This window comes from Equus przewalskii, chromosome 1, assembly GCF_037783145.1.
Source record: "Equus przewalskii isolate Varuska chromosome 1, EquPr2, whole genome shotgun sequence".
Taxonomy (NCBI): domain Eukaryota; kingdom Metazoa; phylum Chordata; class Mammalia; order Perissodactyla; family Equidae; genus Equus; species Equus przewalskii.
The window spans coordinates 127,255,119-127,282,587 of NC_091831.1; the positions used below are offsets into that span (position 1 = coordinate 127,255,119).

Here is a 27,469-nt window from a genome sequence, read left to right on the forward strand (position 1 = left end):
CCCAACTTAGTGGTGTAAAATAACAACCGTTTCTTATTATTACTTCTCTTTCACAGTGCTGGGGGTTAACTGGTCTCAGGTCTTCTACGTGGTTGCAGTCAGACAGGGGCTGGGGCTCGATGTCGAAAAGCCTCCCTCACTTACACAGCCAGGCTCCTCCAGTATCTCTGTCTCCGTGTGATCTCCCCACACGGTCTCTCCAGCATGGTGGCTTCAAGGAGGCCAGACTTCTGACATGATGGCTCAGGGCTCCAAAGATAAAGCCAGGTGGGAACTGTATCTTCTTTTAGGACAAACCTCAGAAGGCATCAGTATCACCTCCACCACATTCCATCCTTTAGAAATGAGTCACTAAGGCCAGCCTATATTCAAGGGGAGGGGAAGTAGATTCTACTTCTTGAAGGGAAGAGGGTCAAAGAACTTGTACACATATTTCAAAATCATCACAATGGTGGGTTCTGTTAGCTATTCTAGGATGATATGATTGCCACACCCCCCACTGCGGGTCCTACTAAGCAAGTGGTCCATAAATTCCTGATTTAGAGTCATAGAGCCTACCAAGATCTTAGCGATGACTCAGGCAAGTGCTTCCCGACATTTTTCAATGTTCAAACTCCTATCACAGTACTATGCTATCTTGAGAACTCCCTCTGTGATTGAAAACTTTCATCATTTTTGGATGGCATATGATAAAGGAGTAACTTTTTTTAAAAAGCCACTCATTTAGGAAACATTCATTGGGATCTTACTATACGCTGTGCACTGTGCTAGATGCCAGGAAAACAAGAGTGAGCAAGATCCACATGGTCGCTCCTGCAAGGAGCTTACTGTCTAGCCATAGAGCCAGACAGTTTAATAAAGAATATTATAATAAAGTGTCTTAGGTGCTCTGATGCGAGAATTGCCTGCTTACAAAATAATGTCTCCAGTTCTGATCTCTCTGCTCAGATCAAAACGGCATTTCCAGGGCTTTGACATTTTCACTTGGATGCTACGCAGGTATCTCACATTCATCATGTTTAAAAGCTGATTACCTTCCTTCTCCTCTGTCTAGCTCTCTCCCATGTTCTTTTGCTTAATAGCACCCCGCCCACCCGGTCATACCAATAGAAAGTGCAGTCCTCCAGCCTTTTCCTGATCTCTCGACCCCAGCATTGACCTATCCCCAAGATATTACTTCTTATAACAGTCTCAAAGAAGTTATTTTAAGAACACAAAAATTTATAATATTATTTTGTTAGTTGATGGCAATATTAACATATTTAATTTAAAAACTTTGTTCCCCAATTAAGAAATGATGCATGCTGATTTTAAATTAATTGCAAAAACAAAGCATGATTTGTCAACAAACAAGACTATGTGTCAAATTTGGGGACCAAATGTATATTGAAATTTAACCACATGTTATAGGGTCAAAAATAGACAAAAATTGCCTTCACATCTATTGGGAAGTACTTCTCCACAAATAACATTGTAGGTACAATCCGTCTGCCTTTCTGGTAAATAAAAAGCCAGATTAGATCAAATGATCGTTAGATTTTTTTTTTTTAAGATTTTATTTTTCCTTCTTCTCCCCAAAGCCCCCCAGTCCGTACTTGTATATTCTAGTTGCAGGTCCTTCTGGTTGTGCTGTGTGGGATGCCACCTCAGCATGGCCTGATGAGCGGTGCCATGTCCACGCCCAGGATTCGAAAAGGCGAAACCCTGGGCTGCCGAAGCAGAGCGCAGGAACTTAACCACTCGGCCACAGGGCCCGCACTAGGTTTTATTTTTAAACATTGGCTTTGGATATATTAATAACTAATGACTTTTGGTTAGAAGACTATAACATTCTTTCCTGATGCAGATCAACTCGAGGCAAATTTGCAAAATTATCATTTTCTCTTCCATCAGCTTTTTGTAGTGTAGCTATCAGTGCTCCTCCTACTTCCTGTCATATATCACTCATGGTCCAACATGGCTATACATTAAACAATATAAGAATAACTAAGACCGAGAACAATTTAAGCTGTTTAATAGTAAAAACCAGGGGCCGGCCCCCGTGGCCAAGTGGTTTAGTTCGTGTGCTCCACTTCGGTGGCCCAGGGTTTCACCCGTTCAGATCCTGGGCCAGACATGGCACCACTCATCAGGCCATGTTGAGGTGGCATCCCACATGCCACAACTAGAGAGACTCACAACTAAAAATATACAACTATGTACCAGGGGGCTTTGGGGAGAAAAAGAAAAAAAAAATAGTAAAAACCATGACAGTGGCTAATGATGTTCACTTGAGCGTGTCCATTGGCCCTCCATGGCCCTCCACCCGTGAACACCCCATACATACTTGGAGGCATTCCATGGTAACATCTGAAAGGGGAAAAGAATAGAATATTTATTGATTGATTTAAAAAGAGAGTAATTAAGGCAAGTGCCATATCCACTTTTAATGATGTGAACTTTTTGGAACTTCTGGTTAGAAATGTGCATCATACTCTAGCTCTCTAATTTTTCTCACTGGTGAAGCTGAGGCTCAAGGAGAGGAAGAAAGTTGCCCAAGGTCACATGGCAAGTCTGTAACAGAGGCAGGACAAGGACCGTGGCTCTTATTCCTTACCCTGAATTTGGCTGGCCTGAGCCTGTCACACCTCACACCTTCTCCTGACCCAGAGCCTGTGTGCTGAGATATGAATACAAAGAAATTAATTGGATTTTTGTGTGTGGCTTGTGGAATCAGTGACACTCTTTCTATGTTGACACCTTCTTCATTCATTTATTCATTCAATTGACTATTAAATCATCAACTGCTTTCTAGGCAACACATGAGACCTGCCCCATCTAGCCCCAGCCTTTCTGTTGGGCTTCATCTCCCACTCCCGCCTTCCTGTTTAATAGTTCATGCCTCCTAGATTCTGCTTGCACTGATTCAGGTATTTGTTTCCTCCAGAAACCTTCCCTGCCTCCCCCCAAGTCTGGCCTGGGTGCCCCTCCTCCCCGTTTCCCAGCACAGCCTGTATGGCAGAGTGCTACAGTTGTCTGTCTCCCTCACTAACTAAACGCCATGCACTTGTTCACCACTGCGCCCCCAGTGCCCAGAGCAGGCCCTGACCCGCAACAGGTGGCCCGGGAATATCTGTGCAGTTAATTATTGGATCTGCCATTTCCTCTGCTCTCACACGGCAGGGCCTCTGCAGAGTGTGTTTCTTCCCCCACCATCATGTCTACCCTCCTTAAATTGTCAAGACCCAGGTCAAACATCTGCACCCATCCACAGTTCTTCCTCAACGTGCCCCCACCACACAGTTAGTCCCTCCCCTCTCTTGCTCCCATTCGGAACACTGAGGCCACTTGGGACACTACTCTCCCTGTGGAAAGTGACTTGTATATTTTATCCTGGTCCCCTGGCACCTACACAGTGCCAGATACTGGTCTAGCTGCTTAGAATTCAGAAGTGAGGGGCAGGCCCGGTGGCGCAGTGGTTAAGTTCATATCTTCCACTTCAGCAGCCCAGGGTTTGCCGGTCCAGATCCCGGGTGCAGACCCACTCACCGCTCATCAAGCCATGCTGTGGCAGGCATCCCACATATAAAGTAGAGGAAGATGGGCACGGATGTTAGCTCAGGGCCAGTCTTCCTCAGCAAAAAGAGGATTGACAGTAGATGTTAGCTCAGGGCTAATCTTCCTCAAAAAACAAAACAAAACAAAAGAATTCAGAAGTGAACCTAGTAGGCAAAAATCCCTGTCCTCACGACAGACTATAAGAAAAATGTAGAGGATGTTAGAAAGAAGGGGGACAAGGAGAGTAGGGGAAGTTGTGAGGACAGGAGGGGTGGAGGGACAGAGTTCCAGACCTGCACTAGCTGGGCAAAGGTCGAGAAGCTGGAGGGAGGGGGCTGGCCCCAATCAAGTTGCAGCAAGGAGGCTAGTGTGGCTGGAGGGGCAGTGAGCAAAGCGGATGGTGTAGGAAGTAAGGTCAGAGAGGTACAACAGGCCTCCAGATCAGACAGGCCTTCTCCTCATAAGGACTTTGGCTTTTGCTCTGAGATAGGAGACACTGGTTCACATTTTAACAGGATCACTCTTGATGCTGTATTGAGAAAAGACTGAGGGGGGCCAAGGACAGAAACAGGGAGACCCGTGGGGGGCTACTGCTACACTCCAGGTGAGAGGTGATGATACTCGGGTCAAGGCCGTAGTGGGAAGGCGGAATGTGAAGGATGTGAAAGTAAAGAGTCAAGCATGACTCCAATGTTTCTGACCCGAGAAACAGGAAGGCTGGAACTGCTAGGAACTGAGATGGGGAGACTGTGGCAGGAGCGGGTTTAATAGGGAAGATCAGAGCTCCGTTTTGGACATGTTAAATTTCAGATGCCTATTACCAACGGAAATATTGAGCAGGTAGCTGGATACACAAGTCTGGGGTTTAAGGGATATGGTCCAAGCTGGAGGTCTAAATCTGGGCATCTTCAGCATAAAGATGTCATTTAAAGCCTTGATGACTAGATGTGATCCGTAAGAAAAACAAGTGTGAGTGATCAGCTAAGTCAAATGCTGCTGACGGGCCTGGGAATGAATGGATACATGCCAGATCCCGTTAGGTGTGCAAAGTGCAGGTCACTATTAGGGGTTAACTAGCAATAGATGGGTAAGTCACCTACTAGGTCCAGAGACAAAACGGCCCTAAGTCATAGGAACACTGGCGACACAGGGGATGAATAACCACAGCATCTTGGTCTTGGAAGGGACCTTAAACAGGTCATTTAATCTGTACTTCCCTCTCTACCCTAGCTTGACGATTGAATTCCTGGCTTTAGAACAAGAAATATTTCTGGGATACTGAGGCAACCAGTCTGGCTAGGACAGAGAAAGCACAGTTGAAGAATGAGTGAGAAATAACTTTCTGGAGTCAGAAAACCAGGGTTTTGGGACCTGCATCTGCTGCTCCCTAGCCCCATGTCCTTAGGCAAATCACTTCCCCTCCTCCAGCCTCAGTTTCCTCGTGTGTGAAATGGGAGCAATCAAACCTTCCTTGTCCCTCCCAGGGTTGCAGAGTGGTTTGAATGGGGGCAGCGCTTGGGGTAGAGTAAATGCCCTGCCTGGGTTGGTCATTGCAAGAGCAAGAGAAGGAGGCCAAGAGAAGCCTTCAGCTTGGAACAGCAATGGAAATGGGGATGAGGAGGGAACTGTCATGTCCTCAGTGGGTCTGATGGTGCAGGGTGTGGAGAAGCTAACCAGGATTCAGGCCAGGACCTGAGCTGGAATGGACCGGCCTCAGGTGGCAAGATGGGACCATCGGGACAGAGACCGAGGCCTTGAATTTGCCTCCACTGAGCCTGGAACCGAGATGGAGGAGACCCTGAGGCAGCGATAAGGAAAAGAAACGGAGACACCAAGGCAGAAAGAGACCCGGAGACCCAGAGACAGGGAGACTGAGACAAACAGACGCGGAAACAAGCGGTCCAACAGGAGCCCAAGGCGACCCGGAGAGGGCGAGACACTGGGGGGCAGACGCCAGCAGAGCAGAGCCCCCGCGCGGCGCAGGGTCACGGCGCGCGGGCCCGGGGTCTCCGGCGGGGCCCGGGCGGCCGCCCTCGCAGGGCACCCCCGCCCCGGCCGATCGCCCAAGATGGCGATGGAGGGGCGGGCGAGGCGGCGGCGGCCCCGGCCCCCGCGCCGGCCCCCGCTCGGGCCCGGGCCCCCGAGGCCGCGCCCCCGCCCGCGGCGCCGCGCCTCCCCGGGCCACTGACGCCCGGCGCGCCCTCCCCCGGCGGCGGCGGCCGAGGCGCGGGGCGGCGGCGGCGGCCGGGCCGGCCCCATGGCGCGGGGGGACGCTGGCCGCGGCGGCGGGCTCCTCGCGCTGACCTTCTGCCTGCTGGCCGCGCGCGGTAAGGGCGGGCGCCGCGGCGGCGGCCGGAGCGGCTGCGGGTGTCGGTGCGCCCGCGCGGGGGCTGCGCGCGGCTGGGGGCTGGCGGGCGTCCCGGGTCCCGAGCGAGTGCGGGGCCGTGCGGCGCGGGCTGCGCGTCCCTGTGCCTGGGATGCCTGTGTGCTCTCGGGGGTCTGCGAGCTGTGGCCTGGGGCGCGTTTGCGGCGCGAACTAGTACTAGTCCGCAGGGGGTGTGTGTCCTTGGTTTAGCGGAGTCTGGAGTGAGTGAGTGTGTGTGTGTGTGTGTGTCTGTCTGTGTGTCTGTGCGCGCAGGGGGTGGGAGCGGGGGCTTCTGCGGGCGTCCGCGTCTGCAGCGCGTGCCACGGTCGCGGCGTGGGATCGCGGGGCCGGGGCTGCGATGCTGATGGCTCGTGCGGGGTGGGCTCTGCCGGGCCCGCGCGTGTCTCCGGGTTGAGAGTATGTGTGAAAGAGGAGGGTGTGGGGGTGTGTGTCTGCACCTCCATCTGTGTCGAGACCGTGTGTAATTGTGTTTATGGGGCTGAGCTAATATTTGGCCTTGGCTTTTGGGGAGTGTCCTTGCCCGTGGTGGGGGCACAGAGCAGGAGATTCCGGATTGACGCGGGATAGTGATGATAAAACACTCAACTTTGCCCAGTGGGTGTGGTCCCTGAGGCTGGGTGGGGCGGGGGGGCGGGGGTGGGAGTGTTGCTCCCCAGACCTGTGGCCCGGAATGGGCTGGGGGAGGGGGCAGGAAACCAGTTGCCTTCGTGGACGTGTCCAACACTCGCTCTCAGGATGGACGCGTGTCACTCCTGCCCCACCCCCCCAGGGGCAGATGAGGGAAGCGTTGTTGAGGTCAGCCAGGCCTCCTCCAGCCCCCCACCTCAGTGCGGGGTAGGGGTGGGGGTAGGAGTCAGAGTTGGCCACGCTGGAGAAAGGGCTGGGGATGGGGGGCACGGAGTCCCAAGTCTCTATGCCTGGGGCTCCTTCTTCCACCCCCAGCCCTCTCGCTTTCTGTCCTGTGTGCGTTTGGGGGGCGGCCGGTAGGGAAGGTAGATGGTAGGGCTGGTGAGGGGGATGGGCTGCCCGCTTTGTTCGCCTACTTCTTGCCTTCCCTGCCGAGGAGGGAGCTGAGGATGTGTCCGGGGCGAGTCGGGGAGGGACTTGGAGGTGGGGGTGGGGAGGGGGATTTCTCTCCAGCTGCCGCGGCTTTCCAGAGAGACTCAGCCAGGCCACGTGGGAGGGAGGCAGGGACGGCGGAGTGGGGAAGGAGCCTGCGCCTGGCCGGCCCCAGGCCCATCTCCAGGAAACCCAAACAGCGGGTGGGAAAGTGGCGGGGGCTGCTTGGACCCCTTCTCCCCCTACAAAGACACGCCCCTTTCCAGCTGGGACTGCGGACCGACCGGAGGCCGCCTGGGGGCAGGGTCTGGGTGGCTGGGCTCTGGAAATGGGGGGCTCCGGGTTGTCAGGTGAAGGGGCGGGCAAATGCCAGAGAAGCGTCTGTCCTCCCTCAGCCCAGGAGATTAAGGAATGTTGTGCCCACCTTCTTTCGCTCTTCCAGGAGCTCCGGGAGCGGGCTCAGGGTTACCCAGTAAAGCAGGACTATCGAGTACCGGTGGGGCCTCCCTCCTGCAAGGGGCTCAGTTTGCTTCGGAAACCGGGCCTCTCCCTGCGCCCGATTCACAAGGCAGGGGCTGGTCCGAGGTGGGGCTCCCTTGGCAACGGTGTGCGTGGCTAAAGCAACTACTCTACTGGCCCTCAGTCCTAAACTCTTTGTGCAAAGCTCAGCGGCCTCGGGACACTCCTATAGAGTTCTGACTAGTCACCCTGATCTGGAGCCAGGTCATTCATTCATTCAACAAATATTTATTGAGCACTTGTTTTGGCTAGCATGTGCCTGGTGCCTGGAATATAGTAAGTTAGGAGGCCCACCTGGTCCCTGGTGCAAAGCTTTCAGTCTGGTGAGAGGAGACTGACAGGTACCCTGGAAAGGTCAGGAAAGACATCCTTCCAGAAGAGGTGCATAGCAGAGCTCAATGCAGAACGTGAGGTAGCCCTGTAGAAGGGAGTGTCTAATGATGGGAAATGTTCCAGGGAGAACAGCATGTGCAAACACTCAGAGGTGCCTTTGTTTAGACCATTGAATGAAGCTAAATCTGGCTAGAGTTTAGAATGCAAGGGGTGACAGCAGGACATATTGGGGAGGGATGCGACGGGGGCCATGGAGTGTCGAGAGAGAATGGCGAAGATGAGGACTGGACCCAGGTCATGAAGGGCCTTGTAAGTCCCACCAGGGTTTCTGGCCTGAGAGTCCCTGTGAGCCCTTGGCGGGTTTTAAGATCAGCTTTGCATCAGCTCACTCCAGCCAGCGTGGAGAATCAATTGGGCAGGGCTGGAGGCAGGAAGCTCCAGCTTCTTGGAAGTCTGTCATAGTAATCCAGAAGGGAGGATGGTGGCAACTAGCACAGTGGCACCACCCGTAGTAGCCTGGTGACCAGAGTAGCTGAATTCCAGAGACATTTAGGAAGTAGAATCAGTAGGACTTGAGGATGGATTGAGTTTGTAGGAGTGAAGGAGAGGGAAGTCAAAAATAATAGACACTTCAGCAACCTCAACATGGCAGAATGAAGGGCTAGTGTTGGGGTCGGGCTGGTGACTGTCCCTCTCTCTCCTAACACTGCTCTTGACTCAGGGAGTGGGACTGTGAGACTTTTTATAGGAATGGGACTCCTGTCTGGCCACAGTGGTGGAATACTGGGTGTGCTGTTTTCACCATATGCAAGAGGTGGGGCTGTCCCTTCCACCCAATCAAGCAATCAAAATTTGGGGAGTGGGAAAGCCAGAGGTCAGTAATAGGAGGTCTCTAAGATCATGAAAACTGCCTTCTCCTCACCTGTGGGCTCAGAGGCTTTTCCTCAGTCAGTTGGGTGTTGCGATGGCCCTCTCTGACCCTACCTTCAGAGGTTAGGAACCAGGTCAAATATAGTTTCTCTTTTTTTTTATTTTACAGAATTCTTTTTCCCCTTGAGGAAGAGTAGGCCTGAGCTAACATCTGGGCCGTCTTCCTCTGTTTTATATATGGGACGCCTGCCACAGCACGGCTTGATGAGTGGTGCATAGGTCCGTGCCTGGGATCAACCCAGAGAACCCATGGCCGCCAAAGCAGAGTGTGCAAACTTAACCGCTCCGCCACCAGGCGGCCCCTATAGTTTCTCTTAATGGTGAATCTTATCCAGAGGTTATCTAAACCTTCATTGATCCTGTACATACTTTCAGGCCCAATTAATCACACATTATGTGTAAATTAGCATTTCCTTTCTTTTCTCCGAAAGGTACCGCTTTCAATTTAAGCGATCTCACAATTAGATTGTCATAGAATGTCAGCTCTCAAGGGAATTTAGAATTAATTTTGTCACGAACCCATTTTACAGGTGAGAAAACTGAGTGGCTTCCCAAAGTTACAGGGATAGGGACTGAGCCGGGGCTGGAACCAGTCTCCTGGCTCTCGGAACAGCCACACTTTCCTGGGGTCCGGTACACACAGACCCTGGTTCAGTCTCTCTGCTCCCCCTCCCCCTCCCAGGAGAAGTTCTCAGCTTTGGGCTTGGCCCCCTCAGTCAGTCTGTCTGGGCTCTGGGATCCACCCTCCTCCACCCATCCCCACTTGCTGCCTCCTGTTCGGCCTTCACTGTTTCTGAGGTACAGCAAGCAGACTTGACACGGAATTCCAGATGTAGAACAGATGTCATTGCCAGGCAGGCAAAGGGGCTCCCAGCTTCCCAGGGTCGGGGGAGGAGTAAGAGTGGCTCTGATGGGGGAGGACCCCAACCCCAGCCTGGTCAGAGGGGCGTGATGGGAGCTGGAGGGTAAGGAAAACCAGAGGGATGATGTTCTGGGCTTGACGTGCAGAGAAATGGAATCCTTGTCTTATAGGCTATCTGGACTGCTGCGGCTGAGGCAGCCCCTGGATTTGAGGGGCTGTGGGGGGGGTCATTGGGGTCAGGGAAGCAGAGGCTCAGTGAGCTCTCTCTCAGGTACAGACTTGAGCATGCAATCTGGTGCGGAGCCCAGACTTCTGGATGGTTCGATAAGGGGCTCATTACCTTGTCATGTAGTTTGGAGACAGAACTCTGGCAAGTGAGCAGAGCATACAGGGAGACAGAGGTGGGCACAAGAGGAAGATATTTTTAATCATTTAAGAACATGGGAGGTAGTGCGCCCCCCAGTGCTAGTAATGTTTAAGTACAGTGTTTCAGTGTGAATTTGCTGTTCTGTCTCTGTGCTTTCTTAGCATCTTGTTAGGTGTCTGCTAGGCGCCCCATAGTGTGCTGGGCAGTTTCCACATATATTATTCACGTCATCGCCAGCCCTGAAGGGAGTTCCTGTAATTTTTACAGATAAGGAAATTAAGGCCTGGAAAAGCATGAGTGACTCTGTGTCTTACCTTTTTGAGTGTGTCTCTGCATGTCCACTCATCTGTTCAAGGATTTGAACATTTGAATATTTTAAATATTTGAATATTTATTGAGCACCTACTATGTGCCAGGCACTGTTTTAGGTATTGGAGATTTAGAAAGCTCACTAGGACATAATCTCCAGCTGTTGCCTAGCTGGGGAGAAAAGCAAATCAAAAATCTAAAATGATAACTGCCATGACGGAGGTGCCCAGGGTTCTGTGGGGCAGAAAAAGGAGAGGCGTCTAAGTCAGACCCAGGGATGGCACAGCTTATAGGGAAAGGGAGCAGCACGAACAACACATGGAACAGCAATGTGCTTTCAGAGAACTGATGTGGTTGGGTCTGGTGGGGACAGAGCGTTGAAGGGAACAGGAGGTGGGCAGATCGGGCTGAGTGTGGCTTTGCTGTCAAGTTGACTGAGGCTGAGCCACTCTCCTCAGGATCACAGATGAAGGGAGCCCTGCAGCCTTCCCTGTGTCCCAGGCCACCATCCTAAGCTCTCCTTCCAGCTGTTGGTGGGAGGGGCTTAGTGTGTGGTAAGGGAGGTGGCTAAGGTGGGGGGCGGGGAGTGAGGTTTCTGGAAGAAACTGACTTGTGTCTCCTGGGAACGGAGAGTAGTGATGGTGTCATGGAGAATTGCCCCTACATGGAAAACAAGTTGTAAATCTGTTGGGCTCTGAAATTCAGCAGTGACAAGGCACTGATGTTTGTGGCAAGTTCTTGGCTTAATGAAGGAGGCATCTCGGCTTTGTTCTCCTCCCTCCCACTCACCTGTTTCCTGAGAGTTCATTGAAAAATGGCACCCTGGCTTACACCAGGCCCCACTAATGCCACGAAACAGCATTGAGCTGGCCCTGGGGCTCAGCAGTGAATCTCCTTTCTGTCTGGGTTCTAATTGGCCTCATAAAATCTAATTTATCCTGTAAGTGGGTAAAATAATCTGTCAGAAAAAGGAGATTGAGAGATGGCCCTGGGGCTCCCAAGCATAGACGCTGTGTGTGTGGCAGGATCTCACCGAGCAGACTGAGGAGAAGGGACTGTGGGAGAGGGAGGCCCCCTCGAGGCAGAAAGCTGGCAGGCAGCAAGTGTCCACTGCGTCCCCTGTCTGTCCTGAGAGGGACAGCTGAGAAGTGCTCATGGGAGGGGCTTTGGGGTCAGCCCATGGCAGTGGGCTTGGAGTGGCAGGAGAGGGGTGGCCATGAAGCCACTGGACAAACAAGGCCCACTCCCCAGAGCATCACTTTTACAAAGAGATTTGGTGGTGTGGGAACCATGTTTATATTAAAACAAACATAGCTGTGTAATGCAGGAGAATGCAAAATGTGCCAAAGGTTTAAAAATAAAAACAGTTCAGGCAGTCAGCAAGCCTCCTGAGTATGCTCTCCGCTACTGCTGGGAGAATTTTGGTGAAAATGAGAAATGTGGAGACTCTTCATTTTAAGACTCGGGAAACAGAGGCCGAAGGGAAGAAAGTACAGACCCAAGGTCATACAACAAATGATGGACCCAGGACTCTGCTCCAGGCCAAAGCTTGTCCCACTGCATCTCATTGTCCATCTAGATAAGAAGAAGGACGGGAAGGGACCTCCAGGTGTCTGTGCGGTGTCTGCTGGGGAAGGCAGGGTGGCTTCCTGCAGGGCTGGTGCCTGGGCTGAGCCCTGAGGAGGCGTGTCCTGGGCTCAGAAGTTGGGCTGGGCACTGAGGCAGAGAGAACTCTCTTATTTGGGAGCCACTGTCTCCTCAATGCTGGGTTCATCCTCAGAAGGTCAAAGGACAGTTTCCCCAGGCCATTCCTCAGAGAGATGAGACCCCTCTTCTGTGCCTCAGTTTCCCGGTCTAGAAAATGAGGAATCTCAGGCTTTGCAGACATTTTCACCAACATGGGCTTCTGGCACAGCCCTGTGCTATTTGAGGGAGACCCCCAGTTCTCTCCAGATCTGTACCCCTGTTGGGTTCTCATTCTGCCTTATTGTATGAGGAACTGGGCTCCTCAGAGGTGGGGAAGCCAGACATCTGCTGATCCATGAATATTCAGGAAGGGAATCGGAGCCTCCTCTGGGCTCCCGAGCCAGCCGCCGGCCCCTCTGGCCACCGTCCTGCCCGCCAGAGCCCAGGCTGCTGACATACCCAGCAGCTGCTAGGGCCCCAACTGTTCGCATTGTTTGTTCAGCGCGGCAGGGGATTTTCCAAGCCCCGGACATGCTTTGGGGGGCGGGGAGGCTGCCGGAGGGCTCAGGGATTCGTGTCATGTGGGGCTTTTCTCCCCTGAAACTCAAACTGACTGCTCAGCGGCTGGAACGAGGCATTTGGAAACGACTGGGCTGACAGCCTGGGCTGGCCTTCTCCCTACCCTATGTTTGAATCATAGAATCAAGGGCCTCAGAGAGAGAAGGGACTGGGTGTTACGAACAGCCACTAGCATTTGTACAACCTTTTGCCGTGTGTTTAAAGAGTGAGCCTGTTCCTTGAGTGAGGTCCATTTGGCTCCAGGCTGGAGCCCTGACATACAGCACCTTGTTTAATCCTCACAGGCTTGCTAGTATCATCTTCATTTTACAGATGTGGAAACTGAGGCCCAGAGAGGTTAAGCCGCTTGTCACACAGCTGGTAGGTGGAGCTGCGAGACTGGGAGCTTGATCTTCTGTCCCAAGGTCAAATGCTCTTTCCCCCACAGCACATGGCCTGCAGTGGTGGGAAACGCCGGTTTGGTTTTCCCAGTTAGAGTGGAAACTGGGTGAGGGCAAGGGCTACCTTCTCCTCCCTGCATCCACTGGTAATGCTGAGCCCAGCTGTGTAGCTGGACATGCCAGCAGAGCCTTTCTGATGGATTAAGAAAGGCAGAGGCCTGGTAAAGACACCATCTGTCTGTCCGTCCTTCACACAGCAGTGTCAGAGCCCTGGCCTCTGCCCTGGCCTCCTGATCTCAGCCACTTGGGACTTCTGTTTGTGCCTCAGTCTTGTTCTCCTTTGAGGTTGGTGGGAAGGGAGCCTGGGGACGGACAGGAATTCTAAGTGTGGGCATCTCTGGGTCCAGGAGTTGATGAGCGTGGCAGATACCAGGGTGCATCTGTTCGGGTGTGGATGGTTGTACACAGTTTTGTCTGTGTTCAGATGATGTTCTCTGTTTGCTCAGGATTAGATGTGTCCAGTTCACTGAATAGTCCTAAAATCATAGACCCTCAGACATCACCTACATTTGCATAAACTAAGACCCAGAAGGAGAAGTAACTGGCCCAAGGTCACACAGCTAGACTGTGACAGAGCTGAGTCTAGAACTGAGGGTTGTCTGATTCCCGAGTCACTGTGCTTTCTACCTGCCCCCACATGGCTCTGTCAGCCCAGACCTGCCTCATAATGAGTATGGGCTGTTGTCCCCACCTCTGTCCCTGGTTCACTCTCAGACACACCGTTCTACCTTGAAGGAAGGAGTCAGGCCAGAGGATAAGAAGGGACCTTGGGCCATTGAGCTTTGAAGGGACAGAGAGGCAGCAGGTCAACGTTCTGGAAGACACAACTGGGATAACCAACCATTTCTCCGTGAATAATGGTTACTGGGTGCTACTGAAATGCTGGTTAAAATAATCAGCATTTTCCCTTGTGTGTTTTTGCCCTAACCCTGGGATGGCGTTCCCGTCCTCCAGTGTTCCTCTACTCTTCCCTTTGTGGCAAGGGCAGTGTTGGAGCTGCAGGCTCTTCTGTGTCCTCTAGAGGGAAAAGAGCCCTGGATGGGGTCAGGAGACTGGGTTCTGGGTCTGGCTTGCCATGTGGCCTTGGGGAACTTAGCTGCAGGAAGCAGTGTTTAGCTCTTCTCGTCACTGGGGCAGAAGAGACAGCTGGCCCCCAGATGCCCCATGAACCAGGGAGGCCCCTCTTGGGCTTGCTCTGAATCTAGCATGAGTCTGGCCCCTACCTGATGGGGCTGGAGCTCTTAGCTTTGCCCAGTGTGGTCTCCTCACTTTGTCCATTGTGGGGCAGGAGGGGGACTTCCCATCATCCAGGTGACTCCATAAACCAGCTGAGATTTATTTTTGTTTTGTTTATTCAAGATATATATGTATACACACACATGCACTTTCTCACACTCACAATACATTTTCAATGATTCTTAGGTACAGTGCTTTTCTAGCCTATTGTCTATTTTGGTTGGGTAATAATGGTTGAAATGATCTGTAAGGTTCCAGAGATGGGAATGACATTACTGAGCCCCGTTCTGTGCCAGGTCAGACACTGTGCTATACTCCTTTCCCACACATCCTCCCATTTAATGTCGTAACAGCCCCATGAGGAAGGAATTCATATGTCTTTTTTTATTGAGGTGCAGTTCACATACCACCAAATCCACCATTTAAAGTGTGCAAATCAGTGGGTTTTAGCATTTTCACAAGGTTGTACAACCATTACCAATATCTAATTCTAGAAAATTTTCACCATCCAAGAAAGAAACCTCATATCTGTTAATCATCCCTCCTCATTCTTCCCTCTCCCCGGTCCCTGGCAGCCATTAATCTACTTTCTGTCTCTGTGGATTTGTCTATTGTGGACATATCATAGAAATGAGGTCATACAATATGTGTCATTTTGTGACTGGCTCCTTGCACATGGCATAAGGTTTTCAAGGTTCATCCACATTGTAGCATGAATTAGTGCCCCATTCCTTTTGATGGCTGAGAACATACTTATCCATTCGTCAGGTGATGGGCATTTGGGTTGTTTCCACTTTTTGCCTAATATGAATAATGTTGCTATGAACTCTGATTTTTTTTGTGGATGAGGAAATTGAGCAGCCGAGGAAGATGGGCATGGAGAAGTGCAGTGGTTTGCCCGAGATCACAGTAAGGGGCAGAGCCTGGATCCAGACATAGGTGTTTCCATGAGTCCACTTTCTCCGTGATTTGCCGCAGCCGCTGGTTGGGTGACTCAGTTGCTTGGGTCGGTGGGAGGTGGGAGGACACACACTGATGGCCCTGGTGCCCCCTCCTCTACACAGGGGAGCTGCCGTTGCCCCCGGAGATGACTGTGGAGCTGAGCTGTGGAGCAGGGCCACTGCAGGTGATCCTGGGCCCAGAGCAGGCCGTGCTGCTGGACTGTAGTCTGGGTTCTGCCGCTGCCGGACCCCCCACCAGCGTCACGTGGAGCAAGGATGGAGGTGTCCTGCCAGAGTATGACTACCTGCGCCTGCTGCCCAATGGCTCCCTGTGGCTGTCCCAGCCGCTATCACCCGCTGGCAGTGATGAGGCAGCCCCTGGGGCCTCTGAAGTCATCGAGGGAAGCTATTCCTGCCTGGCCCATGGCCCCCTAGGAGTGGTGGCCAGCCAGGCTGCGGTGGTCAAGCTTGCCAGTAAGTGCCAGCATCTGGGGGCTGAGCTGAGACCCACGAGACCTTGGGTGTGGGAAGTGGGATCTGCAGTTAGTTGCTTGCACAAAGGCTTATCTCTTGAGCCCACTCCCCTTTCCCTGCCTCCCGTCCTGCTCAGCGAGTCCCTTCCTGGTGTTATCTGCCTCACTGCTCAGTAGTCCCTGTTCTTCTCCACTCCTCTGTTCCTCCTCCTTTTCTTTTCCTTTGAGTTTGAGAGTCTAGAGTTGTGCTCTCCTCCAGGAAGCCTGCCAAAGAGGGTCAGGGGCACAAAGGTGCCTCCTCAGGGAGCTCTCCACCCTCACAGCAGGTGGAGTGTGTGGCTTCATGACCCATGCTCCAGCCCACCCCCAGGGGGCTCTCAGGAGGCACAGACCACCACGAAATAATTTTCAGGCCAGAAGAAATGTGCATCTCCCTGTAGTCGGACCATCAGGGTGATGTCAGGCAGGGGGACATTGGAATTCACCCTGCCTGCAGCATCTGACCAACGATCACCACTTCTTACCCTCTGGCTGCCTCTCTACTGTGTCTCTGTTGGTCTGAATTTGCTCATGTTTCTATTACCCTGTGTTTCTCTGTCCATGTGTCCGTGTGTGTGTTTCACTGTCTCTGCTCGCTGTGGCCTCTCTCTCTCGTGTCCCTGCCCCTGTCTCACTGTCCTCATCCCCAGCACTCGCAGGCTTCTCTCTGCACCCGGAGTCTCAGACGGTGGAGGAGAACGGCACAGCTCGATTTGAGTGCCACATTGAAGGGCTGCCAGCACCCATCATTACTTGGGAGAAGGACCAGGTGACAGTGCCTGAGGAGCCTCGGTGAGTGGCCTGTAGGGGAGTGGGGAGCGGCTCCCAGTGGGCAGGCCAGAGAGGGCTCTGGGATGTGCTCAGGAGCTGGGATTCTTACAGTCAGGGTGGCCCCGTTTGCCCAAATTGACTAGGAGCCAACCACCACCTGGCTCTCAGCTCATTTCTGGTCCTAAAGAGAAGTTGGGCAAGGTTTTGCTCCTTGGGAGGAAAGCCACCCACCGAGCTGTGGAGCTTGAGTAGGGAGTAGCGATAGAGTCCTTCAGAGCATATCTAGTCCAACCCCTTGCTTTATTGCGAAGGCGACTGCGGTCCAGAAAGGAGCTATGTTTTATCCAAGGCCACCCGGCGAGGCATCGGCAGAACGTTCGTTGTTGGCTCAGGTTTTCTCTTTGCAGAGATCCTCTGGAGTTTCTACCCTCCATGCGTAACTTCTCTTCCTCTGTCAGTCCCACCCAGTGAGGTGCAGCATCTGATAGATGGGGTGTGGAGGTCCTTCCTGCTTCACCCCCCTCTCTCCCCATAAAGGCAGCGGGTAGGCGGAACAATCCCAGGGGAGCATTTGTCGGGTGGAAGAGAAGCCGCAGCTCCACTCAGGACTTGATCCCCACGGTGGCCTCCTGGGTGGCTCAGATGTGCACACCGCATGACCAGATGGGGCAAGGCTCTTTTGCGTTTATGGTCTCTGAATTGGTCTCGTGGCTCGGTTGTCACCCCGTGGATTCTCACATCTTGGAAATGCGACTCCAGAGGCCTTTCCCAGCCACCCTACAATCCTCTCCCTGTGTCTCTCTAGCTGAGTTACCGGCTCGCTCTCTCCTTCCCTCCTGGTGGAGGTGGGGTTCTGAAATGCTGGTTTCCACATCTCCCTGCCCTGGGACTAACCCATCTTGAGTGTGTTCAGTTGTCCCAGCTCCTCTGACTTCTGCCCACGTCTAGGAAGGGGTGAAGGTGTAGGAGAGACTTCTGGGTGGAAAAGCCACAGGACACATCCCTGCAACAGTCGTGAGGGAAGAAGGATGAAAGGTCAAGACATTAAGGGACCCTGTGGACTCTGGCTAACTTTTGGTTTGCCCCATTGGTCCTCAGCAAGTTGCTCCTCACTCAACTTCATTCTCCCCATCTATAAAATTAAAGGGGGAAAAAAAAAATGAAAGAGTTGGATCAGATCATGGTTTCCCAAAGTGTGTTCTTTGCAGAACATTAGTCCTAAAGATGCTCCTTGAAAAAAGTATTCTGTGATTGAATAAGATCAGGAAACTGCCTATAGCTCTCCCTCTTGGAGTTGCCAAGGCCCTGATGAGTCCTGTACTGAATGCCTGTTAGACTTGTTTAACCAAGGGCTTCCTGGACTCCCTTGCCCAGAGCCGCTCTTGCAGCAGCCCTGTGAGCATCCCATGGACGAGCGTTCCAGGGAGCGGGCCTTCAGGATGCTGACCCAGCCTTTCCAGCACAGACAGTTTAAGTTCTCTGCCTTCCTAACTGCGGGGCCTCTCACCACTGTTCGAGGGGTGCTCCCTGGGAGTGGCTGGTGAGAACCAAGTGAGAACCCACTTGGCAGCCCCCAGAGAGAGTGGGAGAGAGCAGAAAAATCTGCCTGCATTGAGGTCACGACAGGCACCGCTTAATGAGAGCTATGTTTTCTCACTTAATCCTTCACATTATCCTTCAAGGTAGGTGTTTCTTATTTTTCATGTTTTCCTCCATTTACTTTTAGTTTATATTCCTAGTCGATCCATTTTCCAAATTCATATAAACAAAAAAGAAGCAAAAGTTACTCATCATCCTTTCACCCATGTAAAACCACTGTTAGTTCTGATGTCTATCCTCTGGATTTTTTCCCCCTATGTGTTTATAAATATTTCCTTTAAAAATTTGGATTATATTGTACCTACTAGGTTTTTTGTTCAATCATCTTTTTCTCTAAACAAAAATGGGATTATATTGCAACTTTTACTTTTCTTCACTTAACACATGAGGAGCATCCTTCCCAGTCTGTACGTATGGTTGTGGCAGATATTATCTGGATTGTTAAATGAGGGAACTGAGGATCAGAGACAGAAGTAACTCACCCCAGGTCACACAGCTAGTGCCCAGAGTGTCGGACACTGGAGCCCCAGTGTGGATGACACATAAGCCTCTTGTGATTTGGTGGTTGGGGTGGGGAAGCTACAGGCTCTGTAGAAGTTCCTGCTGTAGATGGGCTTAGAGATCAGGTGGTCCAGCTGTGACTTAGCAGAGAAGTTACTTCCCCAAAGTTTCTCAGCAAAAGGTGAGTTCAGACCTCACCTCCCAACAGCTAGTTCAGGCATCATTCCATGAAGCCACAGGCCTCTCCCAAGAGGCTGGAGCTGCCAGTTCTTGAGTTCTTGGAGTGTTTGCCCCGGGTCCTCTGAAAAGTGATCCTCATCTATAAATAAGCCAGGCTCACATGTCCCAGCACATTGTGTGGGAGGAATAAAGAAATGTCTCAAACAGCAACTTGATTCTGCCCAAGGTATGTATTTTTACACGTGCCCAGATATAGTACATGTGCAAATATGCTATTCATAAACTCAGCCCAGTGGTTGGAAGGAGACCATATGCCTGGGTGTAGGCTGTGCACATGTGCAGTTAATAAACACACTCTCTCACGGTATATGTACATATTTTTGGAACTGATGGTGAAGACTAGACATTGAGGCAATTCCCTGGTACTTATGCTAATTTCTAGTGATAGGGGATCATTTTTCTTCCATGAGAACCCGTAATCAATGAGAGCAATATTCCCCGAGTCCCAGGCATTCACAAACCCCATTCCTAATTTTGGCCATTCCTAAACCATTTATACAATCACTTACTTAATACATTTCCTTAAATCAACGTTCTCTTTTGTAACTTTAACGTGTACTGAAAAGGAATCTTATCTTAGGGCAGCAAAATGGAAAACCAGCAACACTTACCGTAAATAGAAGGTAGCCATAAAAATGAATACATAACCACTGGAATAAAAAATGTGTGTCTGGATCCACTTGAAATCATTTTGTTATCACCATTCACTCACACTATAAAAACATGGCGCGAATGGACTTAAATACCGTAGGCTCCCTCCTCCAGTCTTCTGCCCTACCCATCTCCTGGTATCCATCATGCCTGTCAACCTCATGTGACCCTCGGCTGGTGTCCCTTTTCCCTGGGTGGATCTCTAAAGGGCTTAGGGTGGGTGCTCCTTGGCCCTCAGCAAATTCAGAGCAGCTGTGTCATTTCTTCTGCGTTCTTGGATCCCTGGGTCCAAGTGGCCTTTTGGGGTGGGAGCAGAAGGCTCGAGCTCAGGCTTGGAGAAGGAATGATCCCTTCCTTTTGGGTAGAGGTTGCTTTTCACTCTATGATTCTATTTTGTTTTATTTGAAACTTGAATTAATTTTAAAATGATAAAATATACCAACTTAAAGGGAAAAAAAGTCACCTACCAACTGAACACAGACAGCTATTACTCTTTTGAGTGTTCCTTCCCAGTCTTTAAATATGTGTACAGTTTATACCATTGTAAACATGTATTCAGAGTTTGTGATTCATAAATAGTGTTTATATCCATTATCTAATGTGGGCTTCTAACACATTAAAAGGGTAAGGGTTGTGAAGTAGGCAGGACAGGAATTATTTAACCCATTTTTCAGATGAGAAACCTGAGGCCCAGACATGGGATTATCACTTGCTGAAATCACATATGTTGGACCCATTTCTCTCCACATTGCCACAGCTGCTTCTCCGTTACAGCCCGGAGTCACAAAAGAAAGTGTACAAGGACACATGCTTCATTCAATTTAAAATTTTAAAAGTTTTATATTTCCAAATAAATATTCACTGTAAAAAAAATTTTTTTTAAACACAACGAATTAAGAGTGCCAGTAACTCCACTCCCAGAGAAAACCTCCACGAATGACGTGAGCTTTACCACCCTTGGCTTTTTCTGCGCATATCCTAACATATCATTTATCTACTTTCCAAAAATAGAATTGCTTCATAAACATTGTTTTGTGACTTTTTTTTCCACTAACCAATATATCTTGGACATCGTTCTAAGGACAGAGCCTCTAAAAACACATTTTAACAAAACAGAAAAGATTTTAGATGAACACCAAAAGTGGTTCCATCTCGCTTCTGTTGGCTGCAGCAAAAGCACCACATCCAAGGAAAGGTCTCCATTCTTTCCTCCCTTCCTGCCTTCCTTCCCTCCTTCCCTCCTTCCTGCCTGCCTTCCTTCAACACACATAATTAAGGAAATGTGACTTGTCAAAGGAGGTATTGGCTCTTGGCACCTAGAACAGTTTCCCTGGAAAGACACAGAACCTTTGGGGTTAGGAAGTGTGGGCAGCTCCTGGCGGGAACCCTGCAGGCATAGTCAGCTAGCTAGACTGGGGGAGGGGGCAGGGGTTTGGGTGCAGAGTACAGGAGGTGGAGGAGACCTGGATGGGGATGGGGGCCTTGTTTCCCAGATGGGTCCTGCTTGTCCTTTCCCATCAGATTTTCCATGGCAGTACGCTGGGGCCTGGCCCAGGAGTTCCCCTCCAGCACCCTTTGCTCCTTGTCGCTTCTCCCCCACGGGCCCCCGCACTGACACGGGAGCTGTTGGAGCTGAGAGTGGGGTGCTGGGGCCGATGTGCTTTTGCCTGTGGGGTGAGGGAGGAGTGATGCAAGTTTACGTTTTTGCTCTAAGTCTTTGGCCAACAGCAGGTTCCCAGGCCTGAGGCCTGAATTCTCTCCAACACCCTTGAGCTAGTCCTCTCCTGTGTTTAGATTTTCTCATACCCCAGTTCCCATGAGCCAAAGGATCTTCATCAAGTGCACAGCTGCCCTATCCCTCTCTGACCTTGGCCCAGCCTACATCCTGGGGCCAGCACTGTTTTCTCTGTTGAGAAACTAGACTGTCAACCTGGAGCTGACCCTGCAGGGACCACAGTTGGAGGATTCAGGAGGACCCGCTGACCCCCTGCTTGGGCCAGAGCCCACTTGGCTCCCTACCACCCCGGCCCCCAAGGACACTTCCCTGCCCCAGACTGTGTTGTCTCTCAAGCAAGGTCTCTGAGCCTTTCTAACCTGAGCTGATTTCCAACCCTCTCACCAAGAGGGCAGAGAACACCACCCTCATCCATCCTGCCCCTCCTCAGTAATGTATGTGTTGACTGGGGCTTGCTGGGGACCACATCCCTCTCAGTGGTGTTCTCGGCCGTCTAATGGCTGCTGAGACAGGCAAGTGGGAAGAACATGGGATTTGGCACCAGAAGACCTGGGTTCAAGTTTTAACTCTGCTCCAGCTGTGAGGCCCCGGGAAAATATCCTCCCTCCGAGCCTTAGTTTTGTCACCAATAAAATGAAGATGTGATCCCTTCTATCTCTTGGGCTTGTTTCTCGAGAGTCAGATGAGATAGTGTGAATAAAATGGATTTCATCATGGGGCAGAGGAAGTGATACGGGCAGGGGTGAACAAATTCAAACTGTGTAGAAGCCTGTCTAATAAAAAGCAAGCCTTCTCCCACTGTCAGCTCCCAGGATCCCAGGTCCCCTCCCCAGAGACAACCACCATTACCAGGGACATTCAGTGCAAGCATAAAAGTGTGCATGTCCCCCCCACACACTGTTCTGCACTGTACACATTTTGGAGATTGTCCTACATCAGCACACATGGAGCTGCCTCCTTTTTAACAGCTGCCTAGCATTCCATCGTATGCACGTAGCCACGCCGAGTTAGCTAGTTCTTGCCTGCAGATGGACTGGGATTGTTTCCAGCCTTTTGCTATTACAGTCAGTGCTGGAGTGAACATCGTTAAGCATACATTTGTGTACATGCATGAGAATATCTGTGGGGTAGAGTTCTCCAAGTGGCATTGCTGGGTGAAAAGACACGGGCAGGTTTGATTTTAAGATGTCACCAGCTTGCCCTTGAAAGAGGGTGTATTGATTGGCAGGGCCACCGACAAGACAGGAGTGCCTTGCCCCCGTCCCCTCATCCACATAGGGTGTTATTAAACCTTTTCACCTTTGCCAGTGGGATAGGTGAAAATGGTATCTTATGGTTTTAATTTGCATTTTTAAAACAGTGAGTGAAGCTTGAAAGTGAGATGCTGTAGGTATTTCAGGCTGGAGCGGGCCAGCTTGGGCACGACACCCTCCCTGAGGAGCTCCTGCCCACCTCACAGGTGCCCTCTCCCCTTTCCCAAGGCTCATTACTCTTCCCAACGGGGTCCTCCAGATCCTGGACGTTCAGGAGAGTGACGCAGGCTCCTACCGCTGTGTAGCCACCAACTCAGCCCGCCGGCGCTTCAGCCAGGAGGCCTTACTCAGCGTGGCCGGGAGAGGTAAGGAGTCTGGCTGGGTGGGAACACCTGGAGGTTTCTGGAGTCTGCCACCTCAGAGCTTGGAGGGCCTCAGGAGGTCCAAGCCCTGCCTTCAAATAGGTGACAGGGTATTAGTCCCATCAGAGAAGTGAGGCGATGAAGCCCAAGGAAGGCAGTGCCACCTAGCAAGTCAGAGAAGGAGCCGGGGCTGGAAACCAAGACTCCCTCCCGGTCAGGTTCCCTTCCTGCGGAGGCTGTGTGTTCCCTTGGGTTGGATCAGCATCCAGGACTGGGGACAAGGGTGGGGAGGTGAGGCATCTGAGGAGGGTATCAGTGCCCTGAAGCCCTGGTTCCCACCCCTCTGTGTGCCCTGAGGGCTGTGCTTCGCCCCTTGCTGCTTGCTGTGCACAGGGAATCTGGCTCCCTGAGGTCTGGTGCTCCTGTCCTCTCCATTTCTCTCAGAGGCTCCTGCCCCAGTGAGATGCAGAAGGAAGGGCACAGGCTTTGGGGTCGGAAAGGCCTGGTCTGAATCCTGGCTTATCTACTCACCATCTGTGTGACCCTGGGCTCATTATCAAATGTCCAGCACAGGGAGGTCGTGCGAATAGCTGAGATTAAGAGTGGAAAGTGCCTGGCACCTAGCAGGTGCCCAACAGATCTTACTTCAGGCCTCCCCCATGCGCCTCTCACTTGCCTCCCTTTGCCATGGCATCTCCCCCCACCCCTGCCCCTCTGAACATCTCTTCCCATCCCTGTCCTCCTCTCCCCACCCTTCCCTCCCACCCTCCGTCCTCTGAGGCTTAACTTAGCTCCTGAGCTGCTCTCCCTTCTGTGCTCAGGGTCTCTGCCTCCACCTGCTGGACAGATCAGGTATTCACCATGCTGACCCAGGGGGCCAGGGTCACACTGAGAATGTCGCAGGAAATCTGTGCTCAGGGAGCTGCCAAGCTGGCAGAAACTGGAGCCCGCCCCGTGCCTATTCCACACAGGAACCTGAAGCCCTTTGGAGAAGGGATTTACCTAAGGTCACACAGCACATTAATGGCAGTGCCAGAACTAGAAACTATGACTGTTGACTCCAAGTCCAGACTCCAAGACTACCCATGACCCTGACGGTCCTCTGTCTGGCGGGTGGGTTTGATTTGGCAGGGAAGACGGGGGGTGGTGTGTCCGAGGCCAGGTTTTTCCTCTCCTGATCCAAGAGAAAGAGCTCTGAGTTCCAGTCAGCTCTGCTGAACCATGCGGCTGCTTACTCCACGTATCAGGTGGAACCCTGGCCGCTCCCTGCCCCACCTGCCTCACCAGGTGACTGTGTACTGCATGTGAAGATGCCTAATGATAAGGCTGCCTGCTGGCCTGCTCTCTCTCCAGAGTCCCTGGCATCCACCAGGGGACAGGACGTGGTCATTGTGGCAGCCCCCGAGAACACCACCGTGGTGTCTGGCCAGAGTGTGGTGATGGAATGTGTGGCCTCGGCTGACCCCACCCCTTTCGTGTCCTGGGTCCGACAGGGTAAGTGGAAGGAGGGGACCAGAGGGCATGGGAAAGGAGGGGTGTGGCATCTCACATGTCCCCAGGTCAGGGAGCTATAAGCGTGACCACTCCATGGTCACCGACCTTTGGTATGGCGGGAACTCCTCTCCCATGGCTGAGTGTGGGAGGGAGAACCTGGACAAACTTAATCATCAATCTGAGTAGCACGTTTCCTTTATGAGACACTTTGAGTCTGCCACTCACGAAATTGTCGTTGAGACCTTCTTAGGGTGGTCACTGGGCTAGGTTCTCCACCTTACTTATTTCCATTCCTCACAACTGTGTTGCAAGTGAGTGTATGAGAGCTGGAAAGGTGCCACACAGCCAGTGAGTCAAGGAGAACTAGGACCCCACTGCGGTCTAAGTACAAAGCCACCTCTTGGTCCACCCCGGGTGCTGCTGCCCTTGTGTGGCTGGCTTCCTGCTGGACACAGTGAATAAAATACCCAGATGAGAGAGCCAGGGACTCTGCCCTTGGAACTCACAGTCTGGCTGAGGGAGACCAAACACACACCCATGAAGACAGGCTTGATGGTATCAGGAGCAAGTGATAAGTGCCAAGTGGGACTGCATTACAGGAGATGCTATAAGGGTAACGAGAGCACTGGGCTGAATGTCACCTTGCAGTCTCCTGAGCACTCACAGCCATTCTCCTGCTGGAGCTACCAAGAGCCCTTTGAGGAGGGTAGAGGCCAAAACTATTATTCCCAGTGGGCAGATGAGGAAACTGCGGCTCAGGGAGGCAGGTGGAAAGCCAGGACCCGAACTTTGGAGCCTGTTCTCTTTCCAGTGCATCACTCCCTACAGTCCTGTATGGAAGAAAAGCAAGGATTGTTTTTGTTTCCATTTATCTATAAGGAGTGACTTGTCCCAAGTTGATAGCAGAAGTCAGTCTCAAACTCAGCTCTCTTTACCCTGGCTCAGTCTATTACCCTACACTGCCTCCTTTTTTGTAAGTTTATATCTTATATTCAAGAGTATATAATGAATACATAGAGTTTAAAGGAAAATAATAAACCAAACAACCATGCACCCCCCGCCAAGCTGATGAGATAGAACAGTGCTGGTATCTTTGCGCCTCCCTGACCTGCACGACCTCATTGGACTTGTGACACTTGCCCAGTTAGGGGGATCCTGGGGCCAGCAGGCCCCTCCTGTTATTGAGGTAAGCCTGTGGTGTTGCCTGGTAGTTTTAGTCAATATTTCTCAAATCCTGACCCTGTATCAGAATGACCCCGGGAGACTGTTTAACCTGAAGACTCCCTCCCTTCACACCTAGAGAGTTACGCCCCAGGAATCTTAATGCTTAACAAATGCCCTAGGTCCTTGCTACTGAAAGTGTGGTCTTTGGACCTACCTCCTGGACCTAGATAGAAATGCAGAATCCAGGGCCTGCCCTAGGCCTCTGCATCTTAACAAGGTCCCCTGCAATTCTGTGATTCGTGTGCACAGTGAGGATTTCAGAATTGCTGTCCCAGAGGATCCTGACACCTGTGGTTCCAGCAACTTACTTGGAGAAACTCGGCTAATAGCACTCCTGGGCAGAGACTGGAAAGAGAAAGGCTGGGAAAGAACTTAATTCCTGCCCCCGGGCACTGTTCTTTTTGTAAGAACTTACTCCACTAAGACAGGGAAAGGGCATGGCTTTTTGCTTTGCTTTGTTTTCTGATTGCAAAAGTTGTACGTGTTCATGGTAGAAAACTAGGGAAAAGCAAGAACAGAAAACATCCCACCACTCAGAGATTAAAATTGTTAACATATGAGTGTATTTTCTTCCAGATTTTTTAATGCACATGTACATTTTTCCCCAAAATTGAGAGCATGCTCTGTTTACAGTTCCAAGTTCTATTTTCATTCAACAGTATATCGTAAGCATTTCCCCATCTTTAAAACTTTTTCAGACGATAATTTTAATGACTATATGATATTCCCTCATTTGAATGTAATCTGCCAGTTCCTACTGTTGAATTTTCAAGTCCATCCCAGTTGTCCACTATTACAGTTAGCATTCCGGTGATTGGCCCTGTTCACATCTCCACAGGACAGGTGACCACAAGTGGACTCCCTGGCTTCGAGGTCTAGGTGGGGCCCCTGTATAGTCCTATCAACATGTACCCTTTCTCCAGCATTGCAACTTACTATTTTTAAAAACATGCCCAATTTGATAGGTGAAAAATTAACATCTGTGATTTGATATTCATTTCTTTGATTACGTGAAGTTGAACGCTCTCCTTGTGTGTTTCTTAGTCATTTGCATTTCTTCTCTGGGTTTTCTGTTCACATCCATAAGGCAAGGGCTTTTAAAATGGTTTTCATTTCACATCAAGATAACATGTCTCAGCACATATTCAAAGTTTTGGTTCTGGTCAGACCTCACCAGCCATATCGTCATCATGGTACTGGGCTAAGACCATACGAGAGGAGTGTGTCCTTCTTGAGAGAAATGAAGTTAATAATAATGGTAATGGTAATAACTGGCTAGTGGACTGAGCACCTATATGTGCCTGCATTGTGCCAGGCGTTCTCACAAACCTTGTTCGTTCCACCCTCATAGCAGCCCTTCCAGCTAGGGACTATCTCCCCATTTTACAGACAGAGGCAGGTGGGCTCAGAGAGAGTCACTGGTCTAGCACGTGGAGGAACTGACAGAACCAGGGACTGTTGTGTTGTCTTAACCCGGGTGTAGAGGGGCCCCTGGGTCGGGAGAGTGGAAGGAGGGGCGTCCTCAGTGACCCCCTCCAGCGCTCTCCCTCTCCTTCCCCAGACGGGAAGCCCATCTCCACGGATGTCATCGTCCTGGGCCGTACCAACCTACTAATCGCCAGCGCGCAGCCCCGGCACTCTGGCGTCTATGTCTGCCGCGCCAACAAGCCCCGCACGCGCGACTTCGCCACCGCCGCCGCGGAGCTCCGCGTGCTGGGTGAGGCGGGGTGACGGGAGAGGCGGGGCGGAGGCCCCAGGAGTGGGTGTTGGGGCGACCTGATCGGAGCGAGTTAGCTGGAGCTAAGGGAAGAACAGGGAGAGGGGAAGTGGGCAGTGTGTTAGAGGAAATTGAGGGGGTGATCCTGGAGGATGTAAAAAGGATAGCGCTGGGGGGTCGAGCTCGTGGGGAGGAGTCCTACATTGGGGGGGCGCACTGGAGGGGA

At 51.5% G+C, this 27,469-nt stretch overlaps 1 protein-coding gene across 1 annotated transcript in view; it reads left to right on the top strand.

The window, feature by feature from the left end:
- Positions 1-5,728: 5,728 nt before the first annotated feature.
- Positions 5,729-27,469, top strand: part of IGDCC4 (immunoglobulin superfamily DCC subclass member 4) — a 37,955-nt gene continuing 16,214 nt past the window's right edge. The window contains exons 1-6 of the mRNA XM_070623251.1: positions 5,729-5,864; positions 15,308-15,658; positions 16,347-16,488; positions 22,675-22,811; positions 24,162-24,302; positions 27,088-27,243. Coding sequence (XP_070479352.1) covers positions 5,795-5,864; positions 15,308-15,658; positions 16,347-16,488; positions 22,675-22,811; positions 24,162-24,302; positions 27,088-27,243 — 997 coding nt within the window. The 5' untranslated portion in view covers positions 5,729-5,794. The remainder of the gene's footprint in view (positions 5,865-15,307; positions 15,659-16,346; positions 16,489-22,674; positions 22,812-24,161; positions 24,303-27,087; positions 27,244-27,469) is intronic.